Source organism: Pseudochaenichthys georgianus, chromosome 3 (genome assembly GCF_902827115.2).
Source record: "Pseudochaenichthys georgianus chromosome 3, fPseGeo1.2, whole genome shotgun sequence".
In the NCBI taxonomy this organism is placed as follows: Eukaryota; Metazoa; Chordata; class Actinopteri; order Perciformes; family Channichthyidae; genus Pseudochaenichthys; species Pseudochaenichthys georgianus.
In genome coordinates this window covers 16,829,482-16,853,279 of record NC_047505.1, presented here as the reverse complement: position 1 = coordinate 16,853,279, position 23,798 = coordinate 16,829,482, and the positions used below count along the sequence as shown (strand labels likewise).

The following is a 23,798-nucleotide window of genomic DNA, read 5'->3' as shown; positions in this document are numbered from 1 at the left end:
TTAAGAGACATACACATATCATCAGTCATACACCGTTTGAACAAACACAATACACAGACGCACATACTGACAATGGCGAGCTATTGCACTACCCTCATGGCCAACATTTAAAAAGTACATTTCATTACATTTGACTACATTTCATTTCATGTGAATGTTAAGTAGCTTAATCGACATAGGTAGGAATGAGTGCTTATAGCGGTTCAGCCTGCTCTTGGGAACCCTACATCTTCTACCAGAAGGTAGGAGCTGGAATTCTGGGTGGAGTATGTGGGTGGGATCAGACACAATTTTGTTTGCCTGTCTGATAATGGACTGCTCGTATATGTTTTGGAGAGATGGGTGTTTTTTTTTTTTAACCCCCATAATTTTCATAGCAGTCTGTACCAGGCGAGCGATCTGTGACTTTGACTGCACTGTCAATACCAGGCAGTACCATACCTAATGATGTTGACTATAGTCTTTTCTCAAGGTCCAGTTTCTATCTGAGTCTCTGGAACTATAGTGAGACCTATAGAAATACTGAACATATGTCTGATAAGATAGAGACAAATAACAATTGAACAGAACTGTGATAAGATCATCAGTTTCTCTTCAGTTAATGAAGATGTGATGAAAAGTAATATTACTCCCAGGATGGCAGCTGAAAACATCAAAGCCCTATTATGCTTTTTGGGGTTTTCCCTTTCCTGTAGTGTGTTATATAGGTTTGTGTATATGTAAATGGTCTGCAAAGGCTAAAATCCCAAAGTGTCCTCCAGAGGGAGTTTCTCTCCCCCCCCCCCCCCCCCCCCCCCGCCCCCCCCCCGCTTGAAACGCCTCCATTGGACTCCTTTGCTTTTTGAACATGTCACAGTAGAGGCACAACATGAACCTGAACATTTGCAGAAAAGGGCCCCTTTAAACTATTTTACACATTGAAAATTATCATGCATATCATTTTTCATACACTGAAAAGTATTTTCCAGAAAGTAAACCATAAACGCTAATTCATCTTCAAACATTGTTTCCATTTTAATATCATCCAGGTTGAAGTACTAATGTTAATTATGTAACAATAGAAATACTGTCTATGTAGTAATACTCAATACAAGTAAAATACTTATTTAATAAGACTTACAGAAGTTTTTTCAGGTAAATATCCAACATAATTGTACTTTACTTTATTCCAATTATATGCTACTTTATACTTTTACTCCATTACATTTTAGAGGCCAACATCATACGTTTTACTACCCTAAATGTATTAAACACTCATATTAAACATTTTGTATTGATAATAAAATAATGATATAATATTCTACTATCAAATAATGAAAACACTAAACAGTAACACTAATAACTTAAAATTAGGGTCCCTCAGTAGGACCCCGGAGCCCTGCTTGGAGCCCTGCCTCTGCACATGCCTGCGGCCGACAGCAGGCGGCGCTGTGGCAGCTCTCTGTCCGCCTGGAGGCTGTCGAGCTGTTTCCTGAAACGCATACTTCAGGATTAGGAAGAACACACCCAGTGACATCAGTGAGGTTTGAAGAAGAAAAAGTCTACCGTCAAAGTGCAGAGGAGGAACAAGAGGACCGAAATGTCCTGCCCGGTTTTCTGTCGGATTTGAGTGTTTTTGTGACTCCAGAGGGTTTAGGAACCAAGCTGTCCAAAGTTGTGCGTAAAGTTTTTTTTCTTCTTTACTGAAGCTAACCGTGGAGCGCAGAGTGCCGCGTTTCTCAAGAGAGCAGGATGTCAACTTCTGACGAGGCAGACGGGCTCCGGCCGAGATATGGCTGTAAGTGTTCTCTTTCTGCTCACCTTGACATGCAGGCGGACAGGCAGGCGGGCGGGCGGCTTCCCCTCACTCTACCGGGGAGAACAGCCCCGGATCCCCGCTCTGCTGCATGCAAACGCACCCCAAACGTTTTCGAAAAGTTTTTGAACTAAATGCTCAGTGTGGGTTTTATTTCTGACAGCATGGCTACAGCTAAATTATGACTTCCGCGTTTTTAATAATAATGCATCGCAGTGTGAAGAGGGAGTAGGTATGCTTTTAGAGTTTACACAACTTTTTCTTCCACACATACACGTTAGTTTTTAACGTCCAAGTGGTTACCTACGCACGCCAAGTAGCCAAGTATTAAAACCAGGGCAGAATGTTCCAAATGCAAGGTTTTATTTTATTTCTTCATACACTTTAAATGAAAACCAACGCCCATGGATCATTTTAAATGAACTTAAACTAGAACAAAATCTTGGTTGCAAAATGTGGAGATTGTGTGAATATTAGGCCTCCATATTTCACTTTGGTTGCACATTATAACCCATCAAATATGGAACAAAATAAGTAGTTTCTTTTAGCAGGCACATGCCAACATTACATATTTTAATTTTAGTGGTGAACCTAGACACTGGGACTGAAGGGTGATTTGTGCATTTCTATGGCATGTGTTGTCAGTTTTTGTTGAAATCAGGATTTACCTGTTGATGATGATGCCTGCTGACCCACCTCTGATGTGACAGGACAGGAGGCTAACATGGGGCCTCTTTGTATTGCGCGCCCTCCTGTGCCCCATCCCCCCGCTCTATCATTTGGGAGAAAACTTATTTGAGGGAACATTTGAGTCACGGCTCCACTCTGTGTAATCTCACGGGAATCGACCCCATAAACTCCCCTGCATTTTTTTTTGTTTGCGGCGTATGAATAAGCATGCCATTTAAAGACACAGGCTTGCCCTCATCTTACAGTCTGGCAACCCTGAGCCACATTGAGCTTATTTGTTAACTGGCTACACAGATGACTAATGAATGACGCCCGTTTCCTTTGTAAAACACTTCAGTATATAGGAGAGACCTGGCTGGGTGTGGGATGGAAACTTCTCCTGGTGATGCAACCAGGGAAAAAACAGCAAAAAAAAATAGTACAACAATCCACAATTATTCTTTCTTGACTTTGGCGGTCAATTCATTAAAGGTTCCAGTGTTCTCTCAGATATCAGATAATAACTACTGTTTTTGCCTCAGTTTGAATGTCATTTGTGTATGTTTTTTGGGCTCCAGCGGTCCTGGATGGGGTCGAGCGGCTCACAGCGGAGGAGATGGATGAGCGGCGGCAGGCCAACATGGCCTACGAGTATCTGTGTCACCTGGAGGAAGCCAAAAGGTAAGAGCTGAAAGATGATTCACCTGCTGACTAAACCTCTTCAGGCTTCTCAAAAGGGGGAAAGCTGGCCGTGATTCAAAGAAATAGAAATAGAGCTGCAATAAGGCCTGCAACAGGCTATTATCAGAATCATCTATACATTTACGGAATATTTTATCCATTAAATGCCCACAAGAATTTCAGAAAAGTATGAAAAATATCAATTTAGGATTGCCATTAGGAGGCCAAAGATTAGTCTTCCAATTGCTTATTTCCTCCGACCACCAGTCCCAAAAATAATCAGTTTTTCTATCAAAGACATCCTCGGGATACAGATACCAGATGCATTGGTTTGGTTCACCGGATTTGCACCAATACTGACCGTACCAAGGGCTCATGTATTGGCCATGGCATGAACAATCCACAACAAATAGGGGTCCTTTGGCAATTTCATTAACATTCTGTTAAAAAATGCCTACAAAATGTCAGAACATTTTTGAAAAATGGTAATCGTAGATTCCTAGAAGCTTCTTTTGTCTAACCAACAGACCAAAACCCCAAAATAATCAGTTTTACTGTCAAAAACATTTAAGACGGGAAGAAAATTCTCAAGAATTAAGCTAAGAATGAATTGTTCAGCATCTGAATGAAATTACTGGTTGCTTGGACTTCAGAAGTCATGCACTTGTGTTGATAGAACTGAAATCTATAAAGTATGGCTTCAGTCACAGCAGGCTGCTGACTCAGGTTTGAGTGCAACAGCAACTTCTGGTCTCATGTTGCCTTGCAAGCAAAGTTTCCAAAGAGTATCACACAGTTGGCTCTATATATCTTTTGGTTAAAAGGGAGCATTGTGGAGATGGATTGGTGCTCTTCAATGGGAAGATCTACTTCGCAGAGTTTGTTATGAGCCTCAATCTGACTGAACAACTGGGAAGTCCATCCAGTTGTATTAAGCAGTTCAGTGCAGCGGATGTCAGTTTGATCATTTAATCCCCACTGATGCTTAAGCTACAGTTGGTTATTAGGCTCTGTGTTTTGGTACTGACTGTAAAGCAGAAAATGACAAGTCTTGAGAGTTAGAATTCAATGTTTGGACAGATTCATCTCCATTTCCTTTTCTGTGGTCTGATATTTCCACATGACGTCTTTCCAGTTTTTCCATATTCTATTTTGCCAAAGTCCTCACACAGCTGCTTGTGTTTCAACAACAACATTTGAGAGCTTTGACTTCTTTAGTGACTGATATCAAGTTTTATTTTTAAGACATTTCTAAATAACAAAGACTTGACTATAAAAATGAAAGGTTTCTGAGATTTTTTTGGACATTATTTCCTCAACAATAGATAATATCATGTGTGTCATCACGTATGATGATGGATTAAATTATTGTAGAAATTAACTTTATATTTCACACTTAAGCCAAACTTCTCATTTGATACTTGGAATTGGAAGTAGATGAAGTGTGTTTGTCTCGCACACACACACACATTTATGTATCTGTGTGTTGGTGTTTGCAGTGTGTTAACGTGTTTTAGTGGCTCTGTAGCCGACCCCGCTGCAGACTAGCAGTTTCAAAAGAGGAAGGACCGTGCGAGACAGGAAGTGACTCAGTGTCCCTGTTGATTAAAGTATTTCCCACTGTTGCCACAGAAACCGACAGTTGTCATAGCGACAGGTTCCGGCGTAAGTGCGCTGTGCTGTAAATAAAAAAATAAAATAAGCTGTTTGATGTCCGGCATCTCTCTCCTGCTCGGTTGTTACTTACCATCCACCTGTGATGTTCAGGAAATTCCTGGAAGGCTTTTGTTTTGTCTGGTCCCATTTTTTCCATCCACCTGAGATTTATACCTCAGTTTGTTCTCACAGTTATTCCCCAAAATAACTTTAACTAAACCATGCAAGTTTCCCTGAACGTTTCTCAATAAAATAAGAGCAATATATATTTTACAGCCAAAAAAAAGATGGCCTCATCAGTCAAAACTCTTTATGACTTGTTGCTGCAGTTTGGTCAATCTTTGTTCCTGCTAGTGTTGAAATATCTCATAGAGAAGAACACTTGTGAAGAGAAATGTAAAGAACACTTCCAGACAGTATGTGCTTTTTATTTCTTCTCCTCCTAGGTTCTTCATGTTCATGACCCTGCTTCTTCTTCCTAAACACACCACATCACAAAAGTCTGACAGTGGTGTGATGGGGATTCCCACCAAAATGTGCATTTCAGGGTAGCATTTTTCAGTTGAAGCTAGCGTCTTTAACCCACAGTCTGATGGTTTATTAGGATTTTACTTTGATGAATGACTGTGTTATGAAATTAAGTTTGATGGCTCAGCTGATTACCTGGGTTCGTGTAGGCTGTGTAATTAAGACAGAAGATGGACTACTTAATCCTGTTTTTCAGAAATATGCTACTGCTTGATAATGTTGTTGGTGGTTTGTAGCCATATAGGTCTGTTGCTCTACTTCCAGCAGAGTATGGCTGCTAACTCCTGTTGTTGGTCCAGGGCTTGTTTTCATGGGAACTGAAGAGTCTGCTATCAACCATTTGTTGCCACAGTCCACATTTTGAATTGACATAAGCATACATCTCTTAAATGGTCAAACCTGAAAAGTGAGTTTTTCTTATTGTACTATATTCACTCTTTGGGCACATTGAGACGACTGTTGGTTAATATATGTTGTTATAGTTTAAGTCTAATTTGCCTAGATACTACGTAAATAAAGTATGATGAGCAATTGGTTGTATCTCACAAAATAGAAGGAGAAGATATGCACACACATGCAGTATTCAGAAAAGATTGTGCAGACTTTAATAATCACAATGTTAGCTTTTCCCATGGATGTATAAAGAGAACTGGATAAGGCGTCGGGGCGGGTCCCCGTTCATTCCTATGAGAGATGCCCAGTGGCGCATTAAGCCAAAAAGGACTGACTCAAAAACAAAAGTACCCAGATCATCTGGGGTCTTGGGCCCATAGAACATGCACTAGCTCTTTTGGCTAAGCCCCGCCTCCGATCAGCTCTGTCATTGAGGGTCACGCTCAGTCAAATTTGTATATATGCTAAAAAGACAGACTAACCGTTTGGCCACTACTGAAATGTTTTCAATATCCAGCTCACTTCCTGGGGGCTTGGTTTTTCCTAATTTTAATTTTATTAAAGTTTAATTCAAGTGAGTAAGGGTGTTTCCAAATCCACTGAAACAGAAATAATTAGCATTGAACAGCAAAGCACTTTTGTTGTTATTTGCTGATGTTGATGCCGCTCTTTCACCCTGCGAGCGTCCTGATTGGTCGATGGCAGATTTTCAGGTAGCTCTATGTGGGCAACACCTGAGCCTGCGGGGGATGGCTGCTGGAAGAGGAATGCTGGGAGTGTGTGTCGCAGCTGCGTGGTATGATGGGAATGCCTCTGACAGGTGCACAGCAGGGTGTGAGCCAGATGCCCTGTGGGGGTGGCTGCAATGCAAGAATGCATTGTGGCTCTTTAACGGCCCGTCCACACAGCGGCGTGCGTTGAAAGCTTCACCATTCACTTTGAATGGGGTGACGTCACTTTTCGCCAAACTGCATTGTGGGAAGCGACGCGTTGCTGGCGTGGCTCGCTGCAAAAGTTGAGCAATGTTCTACTTTTGAAGCCTCGGCAGAAGCGTCAGCCAATCGAATCATATGCCAGTACAAGCTCTAGCCAATCAAACCGCTGCTTGAGTGTCAGGGGCGGGAGATTCATGTGATTGGTTGTTGGTCGAGTTTCAGACACGCCCGCCGGCAAGCGACAACGCACGCCGCTGTGTGGACGGGCACGACAGACTACTACAGGTGTGTGTTCGAGCACAAAAGGCCTACATGGATAATGGCACTTCATGAACTCATACTCTCTCTGCAGAGATGCAAAGTATGTGTTATCACTCTTATTTTCATGTTCCCATGAGATGCTGAGAAACAGTCTGAGGCCTGCTGTGCGCGTTATCACACCATATTTGAATTCTAGGTCACATGTTCAACTCTTTTGGCTTTTCAAATATGTTGTAATGCTGCTAAGCTTTTCTCTTTGGCTATAGCTTTTACTATTTTCTTTATTGATTATTCTTACAATTAATTATTGGATAACTTTACACATTTCTCAACAATTTTGAGATTTTTAAAGTTTTATTTATATATTGTGTAGTAATTTTTTTTCACATTTGTATTGGATTTGTTGTTTTCCATTTTTGTTTTTCATTTCTCCTACTATGTTTGTCATGCACGAGAGCCAAACCAAATTCCTTCCACGTTACAACCTTGTTGGCAATAAACCAAATTAGGATCCTAGGTCTAATTGACCATTATATGAAACATAAAAAGCTGCAAATGTCCATTTGATTGAGCTGGTATGAGAACATTTGGGCATTTTAACTTAAATGACCACAAATTCTCACCAACCAATCATGTAAACAGCATTTTTGTTTAGTGTACTCAAATAACTTATTGGTATTTATACTCTGAATGTATTCCAACAAAAACTCTTACTCTGTATATCCAAGATGGCTGCTTCAGTCTCTGAGAATGCAGTTGGACATGTTATGTTTTCAGTGAGATGCTTCACTTTATTGATCTGTGCACAGTCACACTGCTAACTGCACATTCCCTCCTTATCACATCAGGTCACAGAAAACAGTTTCAAGTAGTTTTGCTGTAGATTCTCTGACAATAACTGACAAATACAATTAAGTTTCCTGACACCCTGTGCCACGTGCACTGAAGCTGGTAGTACATAACTCACTCAGCAGATTCTTTTAGAGGGTGACGTACGTTTCTTTGGGGCGGTGGCTGGAAGCATCAGACAGCAGAGTGACAGCACAGTGAATGTGAACAGGAGCGTTTGATTATTCTTCAGGGGAGGAGAGAGTAATTGTGCAGTGAGTGAGATTAACATTTCATGTGGTATTTCTAATACGATAAGATCTGTCAACTCCCTGAGCAGACACAGAGGCTGGCAATGAATGTTGAACTAGAACTTGTTTTTATTGTATTACATGTTTTGGAAAGAAAGTAGGATAAATAGAAGAAGAACAAAGTAAAGCATATAGTATTATTGCCCAATCTGTGTTGTAGATGTCCATTAGGTTTTGTAGCGTCACTTCCTGGTGAAACTCTCCTTCCATTCCTTGCTGTGGAGGAGGATTACAGATGTTTTGGGTGTGCTCACTTTCAGTTTCTGGTGCTAATAGTTGTGTGTGTTTGTGTCTGGAGGGGGGGATTGTTTACATGCTGTGGGATTGTCTGACCTTGTGTCACTGCCTGACTGGACAAACTGGTTCCAGTGGTGTAAACGCATTTTCTGAATGCCAGCATTTAACATGCTAAATAACTCTCTGCATGAATTTACACCATGTGGAGGAAGGCCACAACTTTGAAAACTAGGCCCAAGACCAGTTGAACATTTGAACTGAGCTTAGATTGAAATACAAATGCATGCAAAACATCCTTTTATTTTAATTTGTTAGTTGCTAATTTTCCTGCTGTTTTTGAATCAAACAAACTTTATTGTCCACGAGAGAGGAAGTCTGTCTTTACAGTTGGTCAGTAAAAAGCAGTACGAGAACATGTATAAATGAAAATGCTTAGGGGGCGTGGTCTTGCCAATTTGACACGCCCAAATACCTTATCAAACGAGAAATGCCCTCAATTTTTTAAAAGGATCCTACCAATTTTTATTGGTGGCTGGCATCGACTTTTCCTAGTTTGGCCCCTAAAAAACGCATGAAACACTTAAAATGTAGTTAATTGACACACAAGTTAAAACAAGAAACAAAAGAGAACAAGTATTCAAATACCAGCAGTAGAAATGGCTCTGTTTGAACTGTTCTTCTTTTGAGCTGCATTGTAAAGCTGATATAAAAATGTTATTTATGAAAATATTGACCTTTTCATAAACTAATTTCACTACATTTGTGTTGTTGTGCTCTCCCTCCTCCTCCTCGGCCCTGCCCACAGCTGTAATTATGTAGGAGTCTTTGTTTAGACGGTGCTCAACTGAGTGAAGTCCTGCAATGACTACTGCCGAGGGAGGGCTGACGTATAAACCAGCAGGGTTTACTCCAGCGTCAGCCTGATTTACGCGATGTGTGATAAGTAAAGTCTGTCTCAGAGAGCTACAGTTTTTAATGGAGTTAAGGTAGGGAGGATGATACTACCTTAACTCCATAAAAACTCTCTATCGACCACATCACTGCCATCTGTGGTCTTCATCCTTCCTTCGACAGGGAGGGTTACATTCAGATCTGGAGTTTAAATGGTGCCTAATTAGTGTTTAGTGTAATTTCTTTGAATGACAGGGTTCACTATAACCATGATTTTCTGCTAAATGTTGAAGGATTTGAGAAAAAGAACATGACTGAAAAAATAAATTACGAAAATACACCACTCTTGGGGTAGAGTTTGTGTTGATTTAGCACAAGTGTTAGGTTTGAAATAAATGTGATTGTCTGATATGGAAAGATAAAATTACTGATGGCCAAACGTGTCACTTTTGAGTCCTTATGGTTCAAACTCAAACTAGTGCAGCGTAATGCTCCATTTGACCCAACTGCCTACACCTTTATAAAAATGTAAGTGGCATCAGTTCTTGTCCTAAAGGTAATTGGGGTTCTTACCTCTCTTTCCTCTTCAGTTAATTTGACATATTGCTCTTACCGACCATTTTAGTTATGTTTGTAACTATTTCTTCTGTATGGATTCATGACTGTGTTCCAAAAAGCTCAAAAATAGTAAGTTTTTGTGTCTGCTCATTGATCTTGATTTGACTTTGATGACTGTGACTATCACCTGGTGTGGGTCACAGCAAACGGACCAATTAGTACATTAGTTTTTTTTTACACCGTTTTTTCTATCAATACAGTTCTGTGATGAGTGTTGTGAGTGTTGCCTAGCAACAGCAGAGTTTACCTGTGGTTGGCAGCTTCCCTCTTCACTGACTGACTGACACGCTGGTGTTTTATTGACACTGTGCTCTGAGACGATGAAGATATTTGTTCTTGTCTAGTATAACAGATTGGTCATCTCAGTGAGTGTTATCGTTTATGTGAGGTCGCTCTCGGCAAATGGCAGAATTATAATTGTTTTCTTCCATTTGCTTCAAAGTAACTGACGCTTAGGAATGATCAGCATTCACCCGAGACCAGACTGTTGGGACAAATAGCACAAATACCACAGTGGCATTTTTCGTTGAGTTACATCAGTGAAAGTTAGGTCACAAATTGCTGTTTTTTAATACATTTTTACCTCGGGGTGGAAATCTTTTGGAGGTTTTGATGTCTTGGTAACATTTGAGTTTTTATCCCGAATGTACTGTGGCCGACAGGGGCAAACGCGTTACAACTGCCCAACACATTTCCATTAGGAGAAGCTAACAAATGTGCCAACTTTATAACCCCCAAACATCAACAACCGCTTCGGTCCCAGCTGTCTGCATCACTTTTTAGTGTCCCCATTTCCATTGTGTTTTGAGCTTCTTGTAGCATTTTTGTATTTGCAGCGTTTTGTATTTTGCGGCGTTTGGTATTTACATCGTTTTTTTATGCAGCGCTTTAGTAATCGCTGCGCATGTGTTGTCAAGTTGGTGAAGCTGTTTTTTCATTTGCATGTGTTTTGGAAAATGTGTGTTTTTATATTTATATCGTTTTTGAATGTGCAGCGCGTTTCTCCTAATGTAAGTGTTTTGGGCTGTTTGCCACCATACAATGTATTAAACATCACATGCACATATTGTCAGGATATATTGAATTTTGCCATGCTACAACATATAAAAAGGGACAATTAGGGTTAAATACTGGGACATTAAATACAAGTATTTATCAGGAATGTTCTCCAAACTCCCTTTTTCCCGGGAGAAAACCCACAGGAACCCTGGTTTATACATTCTTGTGGGTTTGCTGTTCATCCTATGTTTCTCCTCTCTCTCGAACCTCATCAACTTATTCCCCATGCTACTGTCACAGTTAAACACTATAGTGGGAGTGGGACCATGACATGCTTTAATAACAGTAATAGAACTGGCCCATCTTCTCAGCCGCAGCAGTTGCTGCCAGTTATGACATGAAAACCAAAGTTTCCACACACCATTTCACTACTTGCGTCATAACTTTACTCAAGTATGGGAGTGTGCTGGTTTCTGCTACATCTCCATATTTTAATCTTCCCTCAAGAGAAGGCGTTTGTGTAAAAAGACGACTTTGAGAGAGCGAGATAATCCATCAGAGTGGTCACACTGTAATCCTTCCTCTCTGTTATCTGACACCCACTAAAATAAAACAATTTATCTCAAGACATAATCCCTGATACTTTACAAACTTTACCTTCAAAACCATGTCTGTTTTTTGTGCCACGTTGATGTTGGAAGAAGAAGTTTGGACCTAAAATATTTTGAAATGTCTACATTTTAAAAAAAGGATCACTCACTTTATGCATTGCACAATGACGGGGAAACTAGACACAGATGGAAGTAAAAGGTTTATAACTTTAAATCTGTTTTCAAATTTTTCTCAGGCTTTTTATCAGTCAGATTTGACACCCTATTTATGATGTAATACACAGAAAGTGTCAGTTTAAAGCTCAGTCTTCTAAATGTGTTAATAAATGTCACGCCTCACTGCAGACCGGCCCAGTTCCTGCTCTGGCCATTTGCCTGTAATTTCCTGTTTTCAAACTGTTTCATAACCCTCTTGTGTACAGCCACTGCCGCAATGAATATTATGTAATTCAATGCCCCAACATTGAGTTGCTCCGAGGAGAACAATGGCACAAGAGTGATGTTTTCAAGCCTTTTCATTGTGATACCATCTGACCTCAGGTGACCGATCTGTAAAGATATTCCTGGGCTAAAGGACTGTTCATAATGACAGGGAGGAACACAGCCGTAAACAAGATGAAGTTGCTAACTATATGGTTAGAGCACGAAAAATGTGGAATCTAATCAATGGAATGTGAATATTTTTGACCTATTGCAATTACAATCTGATTTAGTAAATTGGAGGAAGGGGTCATTTTTGCATTGTTATTAAAAACATTTTTAGGGAAGAAGGCCAACACTTGTGGTCTGGCTGTTTTTAAAGGGGCCCTTCTATGCTCATTTCACACTTTACTGCTCTCCTACTGCCTGTGCTGCAGCATTACATTACATGTTACTTATTAGACGCTTTTATCCAAAGCGACTTACATACTCAACACTGTGGGCAATCCCCACAGGAGCAATTTGGGGTGAAGTGTCTCAGGGACACAACGACATGCTGACTGCAGTGGGGGTTTGAACCTGTGACCATCTGATCCGAACACCAACGCACAACCCACTTTGTTGTGATTGGTCAACCGCTTACACATGTCCCGCCCCTTAACCTATCACGTAAAATGTACGCGCTAGCCAATGCTAGCGTGAGTGTTAGACAGTGAGGTCAATATGTTCCTGAAGTAAACAAAGGAGTCCAATGGAGGCGTTTTAGGCAGGGGGGGGGGGGGGGGGAAAACTCCCTCTGGAGGGAACTTGGGATTTAAGCCTCTGAAGACCATTTACATGCACAAAGACCTATACAACACACTACATTTAAAGGGAAAAACCCCAAAAAGCATAATAGGGACTCTTTCCTTCAAACTTATTTTGCTTTGAATGCTTTGAAGTCCTTGCTACACTGCAGGCTGAATTTGAGTTGCTGTGTAAATGTTACCTGCTGAGGCCTCCCGGCACACAGGCCTAAGTCACACCTCCGACAGTTGAGAATGTGGGAATGAAAGAGAGAGGGATCAGCACTCCACAAAGGCCCTGCGGGAATGGGCCAGGTCCCGCCCCTCCTCCACAGCCGCTCACCTGGCAGTCTGAAACCTGAGACCACAAGTTACTCTTCCAGTTTGGATCTCCGTCACAGTGTGGAAACACTCCCTGGATCTATCATGGTGAGGAAACCTGTCAAGAGCAGAGAGCTGAGCTGATACAGCAGTTTCATCTGACTGACAATGACCCCTCCCCCCCACCTGATCAGCAGGCCCACCTGACTCTCACTGTCTCAGGCCGGCTTGGTTTTCTGTTATTACGTCTCTGTACCTCAGCACTCAGCTGGTATTTGCTCTTAGATAACTTCTAGGGATGTCCCGATCACCTTTTTTTGCTTCCGATCATTTGATTTTGACAATCTGCCGATACCGATTTTTTCCGATCTTTATGCAATGCATTAAGAGAAAAAAAAGGAAAAAAGCATTCAAGTTGTCCCTTAAGGTTATTTTTTTTATTTAAATGACAGTACCCAACTATCCATTCTATCCAACATGGATATAGCTTCTTTTTTTCACAGCAGCATTGGATCAGTTCAGTTGTGCAGCATTGGATCAAAACAAAATAAAGCTCATCAGTGGTCCACCACAAAATAACCATGTAAACAAATTGAGTGCAGATAGTGCAGTAACAAAACAAAAATAACTCTATTGGAAAGAGGTAGCTTGACTAGCTTCACAAGTTCACATTCAGTCACAAATAATAAAAAATAAAATAAAAATGTGGCTTGGTGCAGAATTCTAGCCTTAAGACTAACTAGTCTAGTAATAAAGCAATGAACAACAGCAGCTTAACATAACATGAATAAACAAAGTATTATATTTCCATCTTACTGGAGTAACACAATTCAAAAGTAATCAGCAGCGAACCACTTCAACACGTGTGTTTCGGTGTATTCACGGCATTCATTTTGTTATTCTACAGTATTGTTGTTTTATAGTTATTTGATAATGTAACCCAATTTGTGTTCTTTGAAATTGAAAAGGATATCGCATTGTGTTTGTTACTTTCATTGCAGTTGTATATGTCCCTTCCTATTTATGGACATGCTTTTATTTTGAAGGAGAGGTAGCGCTGTTGACAGGAAGTTGTTGTTGCTTTGGAAACAACGTGACGGAGATTAACGGAGAAAAGTAACGGAGCGTCCACACTACAGCTTCAAAAAAAGCTTGGAGCTGGGCGTGTCTGAAGCTTGGGGATTTTATTCAAGCAACGCGACCAACAACCAATCCCATGAATCTCCCGCCCCCGACATACAAAGCAAAAACCCCCGGGGATTTTATGGGAGCATTTAGTATATTTTAATATTAGATATATATATATTATAGATATAGAGTATATCGAGGATAGAGTAGATCGCTAGCTATAATTTCTCTCTATACTAATTATATATATATATATATATATTATATAATAGTATATATATATATCTTATATATATATATAATATATCTCTACTATAATCTGGTGTTATATCTACTATATCTATACTATATATAATATATATATATACTTATATATATAATATTGTGTATATATATATATATATATAACTCCCCAAACAGGCGAAAACCTACCAGTTTCCCCCACTGTCTCTGCCACCTCCCTCCATGACTGGTTCTTCCGGTTTGTATCCCGGTAGGTGAAGAGGGTCTGGTCATACAAAACCGGGTGATTTGCTACAGCGATAATTAGTTTCTCCTCCATCTTTTTTTGAAATATAGAAATGAACGGCGGGATATCTCTCCCAGCTTAAACGCGGTTTGTTTGGCTAGGGCTTGAGCTGTCAGATTTTCCGGAAAGGGATTTGATTGGCTGGCGCTGGCTACTCCGGCGTCTCCGGCGGAGACGGACCGCTATGCTACCCACAATTCAGTTCGGCGAAAAGCAAGGCAACGTGACGTCACCCCATTCAAAGTGAATGGGCAGATTGAAGCTGTCAACGCTGTAGTGTGGACGAGCCGTAATACCTACATATAAAGACGGAGAAAGTAAACGATAACGTTTATGGTTAAGTGTTGGCACCCCCCGAAGAGGCACAAGCTCTTACGTTGATATTGGAGATTTCATTCAATTCAATTTGAAAAAAAAACGGGGGGAAAACAAACGAAACGAATTTCCGAATAACGAAATTGAAACCCGAATAGTACTCCAACGAACGAATATTCGGATATTCGGGTACAGCCCTAGTGTACTCACCGTGTTGTTGTTGGTGTTTGTTTCTCAGGTGGCGTATTAGCAGGGGTGCACATAACCTTTTTGCCCCGGTTCTCAAAGGAGCACCTGGAGATGTTGCTTGGTGCTCATCCTTAAAATGAAATAAACCGTAACTTTTGAGGGGGTCTTGACTTTATTTGCCAGACACACAGCACTGAACACACATGCAGAGGTGAACACAGAACACACATGCAGAGGTGAACACAGAACACACATGCAGAGGTGAACACAGCACACACATGCAGAGGTGAACACAAGACAACATTAGCACGACCAGTAATCCTACAAGCTGTCATCACTACCCTCCTGACTGTTCTCCTCACTGTCTTCCTCATTGTCTTCCTCTCTGTCAGACATGGTAGCTGATGATGTAGGCCTACTTCTTTCTCTCTGGCTGAGTCTGCGATTAGCTGCTTGCATCCACAAGTCAACAGCTGCTTTTGGGTCGAAAGTCTCTGTTGTCATCTTAGACAAGTGGATGGAATCAAATAAGTATGTGAACATAACCAATAACCTACCATAGCCAATAACAAATGAAACTTGTTTTATTTGTTATTCATATCTTATTTGACCTTAACATTTATTTATGCATCTTTTTTTTATCTCCAGTTTTAAAGGATATGTTTGGTTAGTGTCCTATAGTATACATTGGAATGATTTCAAACCTTTTTATCCCAATAATTATAAAGGAGTGCCTTGGAAATGTGTGTTTACATAAATTGTGACCAAACCGTTTGAACTTGGACTAAGAGTCCTTTACCTCACTGAGCTGTAGTTAACAGCCTCTCAGTCTGACTGGAGAGAGCTCTCCTCCACATTATTGTAGAAACATCTTCTTCTTAGCTAGCACCAGATTCTAATAACAACAGCCCTAACAACCCTCCCTCTCTCCCACGCTCACTCGCATTTTGGCTGTGAGCTGCGGGCGCCAGATAAGCCAACGTCCCCCATTTTCATCACAGCGCCCATCGTACAGGGCAAATGAAACGTGTAACTGGGGTGAAAAGGGTGTTACATTTACTCAATTATGAATATTGTTACATCAAGGCCGAAAATTAGGATGAGCACCAACGGTTACAAATGTTTTTTTCCCTCCCAGAGCTGTCAGCGCAGCGCCTCCACAGATCTGGCGCCTATAGGCGAACATCTATAACTGCACATAACTGGTGCGCATGCGCACCAGTTATGTGCAGCCCTGCGTATTAGATTGGTCGTGTTGAACGTAGCTCTGTTCTTTCCACCACGCGGAACCTCCGCCTTGCAAACATTGCATCTGGCTGTTACACTGCCTTCGCTTTCAATTTTATCATACTTCCAAACTGCTGACATTTTCTCTGTCCCGACTCCCGAGTCACCAGCTGAACGTAGCCTCTCGTTAGCTTACTGCTACGATAAGACACTGCGCCCACTCTGTTGCCAGATTTCAGAGAAATAAGCAACCAGGTCTATGAAAACAAGCCCAAAAGAAGCAACACATACATGATGTTGTGTAATTTTAAACCTAAACTAAGGCCTCAGGATGACTTTAAGACGTGAACATGGTCATTTTTGTTTTGTAACATTAAATAAAATTATTTTAAAAAAGATTCCCGATCCCCGATCTTTTTCTCCCGATTCCGATCTTTTAAAAATCACGTGATCGGCTTGAATTTGGGATAAAATGTTTGAAATTGTAAATGCTTTACTTCGCTTTTTAGATTAAAAGAAAATAAAGAAGTCTGTGCGCGCTTAATTGATTCGCTTTGACATAAAACAGCTCCGCTGCACCTTCCCGCGCTATACGTGTGACCGGCAAGTGTTTTTGTTACGTGTGACCTGGGCATTCTGATGAGTGATAGATGACTGTGTGCCAGGAGGTTGCAGTTTCAACGAGCGTTGGCTAGCAGAAGAGAAATACAAGCCATGGCTAAGACGAGGGTCAAGCCCACGAGTAGCCTCCTGCAAAGTTGGCAAACAAATCATTTCAGTTGTTCACGATGGGAGAGTCTGCGCTGACGAGCCACATGAAAGGTACGCCGTAGTTGAGCATTTTGGATTAGGCTAACGTTGCATGTTACGTTTATTTAAACTAAAGTTAGCAAGCTGAATAGCGAACTCGATGAGGGTTAATAATAATAATTGCAGGGGACAATCATTTCAGAGAAGCGTACCTATGTTAATATGTGCGTTACAGTCGCCATCCTTTGGTGTTCAGAGGATGAAGCACTCACTGTTGTAATTCAACCCAGTCTCACGGCATTTCGTGTTATAGCCACGAAATATAATCTATTGATTCGACACAGAACAATTTTAAAAGCAATGTATTTCTACTGGTAGTATGTTTCGTGCCCAAACATTTCTGGATTTTTGGTGTCATACCGTGTAGGAGTGAGGATAATCTGCGAGAGATTAAGAGAGTCCCATTGTTTTTGGACCTGCGCAGGAGGGTTGAGCATGTCCCAGTTTAGATCCCCCAGTAGCACAAACTCAGAATGAGCAGGTAGGGTACATGCTGGGGCAGAGGGTGGGCGATGGCAGCCAGCGACTGTCGGTGTAGAGCTATTTGCCAGTTTTAATGTTTACGATAAGTAGGTCAAATTGTTTGGGGACAGGTTTACTAGTGGCGATAGAACACTGGGGGTGTTGCTTTGTGAATATAACTACTCCACCAGCTTTAGATGATCTATCCTTCCTAAATACATTATAACCAGTGATGCCAATGTCAGAGTCTGGGATATTCTTCTTCAGCCAAGACTCAGTGATGACAAGTACCTCCGGATTTGAGCTGTGAATGAGTACTTTTATCTGGTAAATTTTTGGCAGTAAGCTTCTAGCATTTACATGTAGAAAACCTAAAGCTTTACGAGAGCAGAAGTCAGGGGAACTCGGATCATTGTGACGAAGATTGACATCAGGGCACAGGTCAGAACTAGGGCTACATACGGTCCAGGATGAACATGCACATTGCCCGATATCATCAGTAGTAATACAATCAGAGCACGGCCAAGAGATAGCAGTGAGTCACAATGCCTAGTTTGTTTTGTGCGCACATTGACAGTGGAATGTAGCGTAATCATCTTGTGTAGAGACCTCATAATCACTCATGATAGTAGTGGCGCTTGGCATTTGTTATGCGCAGGAGGGGGTTGGGAGGCGGCGGATAACGCAAGGAAAAAGCAGTACAGTTTGGGATTAGCCGTTGTTAGTCCAGTGAATTTAGGAAGCAGCACTCACCCAGAGGTCAACAGTCCTTGGTTGTCCAAGTCCTTGGTTGTTTATAGCATAAAGAACATCTGATTTAATGTGAGGTAGGTAAATAATCTTTTGAGTATAAGTGTGTATATAAATATGTAATTTACAACAGCTGTAAGATGCTTGAAAATGCACCTTGAAAATGCACCTTGAAAATGCACCTTGAAAAGTGCTTGAATTTGACTTTGGAAAAGGTGTAAGAACAGTGGCGGCGCCAGAGATTTTCTCTAGGGGGTGCTGTGGGGTAGCTTGAAGTTTCATAGAGGGGGCTCAAACATTAAGGGTTTCCCATTAATGCACCAGCGCTACAGTTGAATTTTCTACTGCAACACTCCCCACACGCACACACAATGTACCCGTGACTGTTACAATGAAGGCTCGATAATCAGCTCACGGCATATAGGTGTAAGCAGGGGTAAAGTGGGGGGTGGACCTCACCTCCTCTAGGAGAGACCTCACCTCCTCTAGTGGGGTCCGGGGGCATGTTTCCCCAGGAAGATTTTTTTTAAATATTGAAGTTAAAAAGCATCAATCTGGTGCACTTTGAGAGCAACATTAAGAGATCTATGGATACATCTCTCAACACCCATATGAAACAGAACTGTAAACAGATTTTCAATTTCTTTATAGATATTTTACAAATCACTCCCCTTTTAAAACAAACCGTTTGAGACCCACTGAGATAACTAGACTAAAGTTAACTATCTAAACACTGAGAGTCCTTTACTTCACCTGAGCTGAGGTTATCTGAGACTCTCAGTCTGACAGGAGAGAGTTCTCCCTCCACCTTGTTGTTGAAAAAGCTCCTTATATCCGTTAGCTTGGCTAGCTAGCACCAGATGCTAACCACAACGATCTCCAGTAGATACCCACCGGTGCGCGAGCTCTCTCGCTCACGCACACAAAATGGCTCGTGCCACACACACACACACACACACACACACACACACACACACACACACACACACACACACACACACACACACACACACACACACACACACACACACACACACACACACACACACACACACACACACACACACACACACACACACACACACACACACACACACACACACACACACACAGCAGAACTTGAATGAAACGCAGAGACCCAGAAGTAAGCTACTCACGAGGCTATGCTATTATGTGCAGAATCCCTCTCGCTTTCAGGTGGTTTTGATTGAGTGTCCATACGTGGACGTTTAAGGACTATAAAACGATAAATTTTTCACTTTGCTGTTAGCAAATAATTTGGCGCTCTAGCTAACAGGAAGTCACTCAAGTGTCACAAAGTAATTTAGCCTATGGGTAGGTCAAACATTGAATGGGTGCTGGCCATTGGCCTAATCATATCACCTGTGTTGGCTTTATGTTTTTGGTAAAAAATGTGTTTGTTTCACATTTGCATTGATGTAATCAATAATTTTTCTAATTTAATAAAAATAATAATAATTGTCGGAAAAAGAAAAAAAAAAATATTTCTTGGGGGTGCTTAGGGGGTGCTTTGGCAATCCTGGGGGGTTCTTCAGCTCCCCCTAGCTCGCCCCTGGCGCCGCCCCTGTGTAAGAACCCTGTAGATAGGACATGTGTGTAAACAGAGTGGGTGAGTGACATGCGGCAAACTAAAAGTGCAGCTTAGAATTAAATCATGACTTGCTTATCAGGGCACTTGCTCCACTATATGCGCCCTAACCGCTTGGCTATTTGCATTTGTATGCATCCAATGCTCGACTGCACCTTTACACAAAAGCTGAGGCACAAAACCACTAGCGGGTTATTAATGTATAGTAAGTTTATTGATAAATAGTAAATACATTAAAACAGTCATTCCAAAGCTTTCTTACCTGGGATCCCATTAAATACAGTAATGTGTACACTATGTCTATGACTTTTGGAATAAGATTTCCCAGTATTTCATATGAACAATGTATAGATGAGCAAAAAATAAATACATTTTCAAATTCTACAAATAATTTTTTAAAGAAAGGTTGATCTTGTGACCCTTAGTTTGAGAAATACTAATTTAAACATTTGATGTATCAGCAAAATGGTGGAATGACTTCCTTTCAACATCAAGATAATTATTTTTAATTAGCACATGTCTTTTTTTCATAAGCTCTCGCACGATATTAACAAAGAAGTCAGAGTCACAGCCTGCGATATGTGTTGCATTGCACAACCCAACCTTGTTGAAAAAAAGGGTAAATTCCCCCCCCCCCCACTTTAACGTGCTCGGCGTAGATTTGACACAGTGAGTCAGCGTGCACTGTGTCTGTCCAGCTGCTGTCGGGGGGTTTGAGTGTGAGAGGACGAGGTCAGATGGTGCACAGATTCCAGCGTTGCAGCAAAGCATGTAATGGACAACTTGGCTCACACTCATCCTTTTTTTGCGTGGTGCCTCTTGTCCTTCTTCTCCTCGTTTTCTTGCATCACTTCCTTTGTGCCTCATGAAACTATTACTTTCGAGGTTGTGAAGTCCTGCTGCATTGTAAAAACACTCACAAAGACTTTTCTTAAAACTCAGTCTTTAACTAGACTCAAGTTCATCATCACAATGGAAGGTGGGTGGTGAGTGAGAAACTTGGGGGTGGGGTTCTTCTCGTTCCCTTTCTGACAAATATCTATTTATAATGCCAGGGACAACACCGAATACATTGTTGTCTACACTTAGCATTGTGTTTGTCTTTATGATGCTTGTCGTGTGTGTTTCTGGTGAGACTGGTGTTATTGGAAACATTTACATGTACACCGGGGATTTCCCTGGCTCAATTCAAGGTTTAAGTGGTGTGTAGGGTATATGTGTTGGCTAAGACCCAATGTTAAGTGAATCTTGCATCTGGTTCCTGGGATGTCTCTGATGATAAACTGAACTGTGTATAAATGGATTGTGTGTAGTTCTGCTGTAGTTACATGGACGCTAATTACTGTGTGCGTTTCATGTGATTTAAGAACATTTGACAAAGAGGCTGACTCAGGTTTTCTTGGACACCCAGGTTAACTACTGTTTTCACATGACCGTGTTATACTTGACTATTTAACCATTTTATACTTGCTTGATGTTAAAATGTTTAGATGCCTTGAGATCAACCTGATATCAGGGCTCAGCTCAATCTGTTGACATGAAACCTCACGGCTTTTACTTTCATTAAAGAAGGCTGGATGCTGGACACAGGTTGTCTTTGTTTCTTTATAATCCTGGCACAACATCTCTAGACAATGATGAAAGATCAGGCCGCTCCCAGAGAGGGACATGAGAACAATACCTCTTAACATTACAATAACAAGGCTTGTGCTTTGCGAGTGGAAGCTTACTGCCATTAAAGATTAACTGCAGAGGAAGCTCTGTGTCTGTGACTCAGTGAAACCTGGAAAGGGGAAGTGTTTAACTGAAGTCCAAAGTTTTATCTTCTTCAAGGGTTAGACTTTATTAACGGACCCCCGGCTGCCAAAAAATGTTGTCCCAGTAAATCCATGCTGTAGGAGGAGGTTTTAGAAGGTAAACAGTGCAGAGCAGAGGATGCACAGTGGCTGGCGAGGTGCCTGCGAGCCTTCCTGCAGAGACAGCGGTCAGTAGCAGAGCTCTTCCTATGAGACTGACCTCTGAACTCGGCCCAGACTTCCGCTTCCTGTCGGCACACTGGAGGGATAAGATAATGATTTGTGGTGTTTCCAGGTTTTTCTGTACTTGAGGGCTGCTTCATTGATGTGATTAAAACAATAATTGAATCAAAGATAGGAGGTTTTATGAATCTCCAGCTTGTCTTGTATGTGGCCTGTTAGTTAAGCCTACATTGGCCAAATTGGCTGTTATATTGCAGATTATGATCATATTTCCTTACAGTATAATCCATCAAACGTCCTTCTGAAATTTCAAGTATTAATTTTACTCATTAATTTGCTTGTCTATTCATCTTTGACTAGATTTCGAACCATAACTGTTTCACGATTCATTCGCACCATTAGATGAATGGGGAAATGATTGTTCACACACACTTTAAACATCTGTTCCCTGAACCCCCCCCCCCCCCCCTCTCATTGGCTTCCGGTGAAGTTTAAATGCGATTGGTATAACCTTTTTTTGGTGTGCTATTTTAGATTGTTACTAGGATCACCATGGAATTTTATAAACTAAGGTGGACATTTTTCACATGTTATAGTTTAATGGATCGTTTAAACTCTTTGCAGATTAAACGATGACCAGAAAAATTGCAGTATAATTTCCCTTGGGCATAAATAGTTTGAATACCACTGCAATAATTAAAAATGATAGGGTATTGGAGCATGTAAACATGTCTGTGGTGATTAATGGTATGCGTGTATTCTCTGCCTGCAATAAAGAAGTTGCTCTCTAATCATATCCATACTCACTAACCCTCACCCTGGGAGCAGTTATCCTTCTATGGACCAAAGTTTGTTCATTCAAATATTTTAAAATACATTTTAATCTTTGTAATATCCAGCTACTGCATGTAGGTTTGTTGTCGGTGGGTATGGATTATTTATCCTGCAGTCACACCATTACAATGTATCATTTTTTATATTTGTAGTGGTTTTATAAAATAATGAAAACAAATGGAAACAATTTTTTTGATTTGCTAGTTCTGTTTTAAACTCCGATTTGATTTGGACGTTTGCAGCCAGTTTGCCAGTAGTTCTTTTGTTTAATGTGAGATATTGGAATTTGTTTCACTAGGCTGCTGGTTATTCAGATCTGCATGGCATGCCATGAACGTAGCATTAGCCTTCACGCACCTTCATATCTCTCATCTGGTATTTGTTCAGATTAATTCCAGACGATGCTTTCATAATTGTCTCTATTACTTGATCGTATACATGCCGAAAGCCATTATCACAACATGAAAATGTCTTTGGGGCTCTTCTCCGCCGTTGTTGGAATCCAGATGTCGACATAAAACAAATCCCATTCATTGCTGGCTGGTGAAGTGGAGGGTGTGTCTGTGTTTGTGCTAGCCTGGAAAGGGTCTGGAGCCCTGATAAAAGAGCCATTAGTTAGCCGTCTTTATGGAGCCTTTGACTGCTCCAGTGCGGAGTGAAAGGAGGGGGCTGTTCCCGGCCGGCATGCCCAGGCCTCGCGCCACGGGTCGGTCACCTCGGCCTCAATAGTGGGCCTGTGTGGAGACCCCATGTCCTGACTTCCTGGGAGGGAAGTTGTTTCAGCTGGAGGGTAGTTGGCCTGTGTGTATTTTCATATATTTGTACGAGGACCTACAGTCCTGAAAATAATTGAAAAGTGTGTGTGTGTGTGTGTGTGTGTGTGTGTGTATAAAGGGGGGTCTGTCTGTAGGAGGAAAGGAATATTTAAATCTCATTCAGGATGTACAGTAGTTAACCTTGTTGTTGCCTGACAAAGACCTTAGCTACAGAAGAGTGGGAGTGTTTGCTCGGCAGATGAAAAGACTGT

At 41.2% G+C, this 23,798-nt stretch overlaps 1 protein-coding gene across 1 annotated transcript in view; it reads left to right on the top strand.

The window, feature by feature from the left end:
• Positions 1 to 1,498: 1,498 nt before the first annotated feature.
• Positions 1,499 to 23,798, top strand: part of iqgap1 (IQ motif containing GTPase activating protein 1) — a 58,654-nt gene continuing 36,354 nt past the window's right edge. The window contains exons 1-2 of the mRNA XM_034105644.2: positions 1,499 to 1,777; positions 3,043 to 3,145. Of these exons, the coding sequence (XP_033961535.1) occupies positions 1,732 to 1,777; positions 3,043 to 3,145 (149 nt within the window). The 5' untranslated portion in view covers positions 1,499 to 1,731. The remainder of the gene's footprint in view (positions 1,778 to 3,042; positions 3,146 to 23,798) is intronic.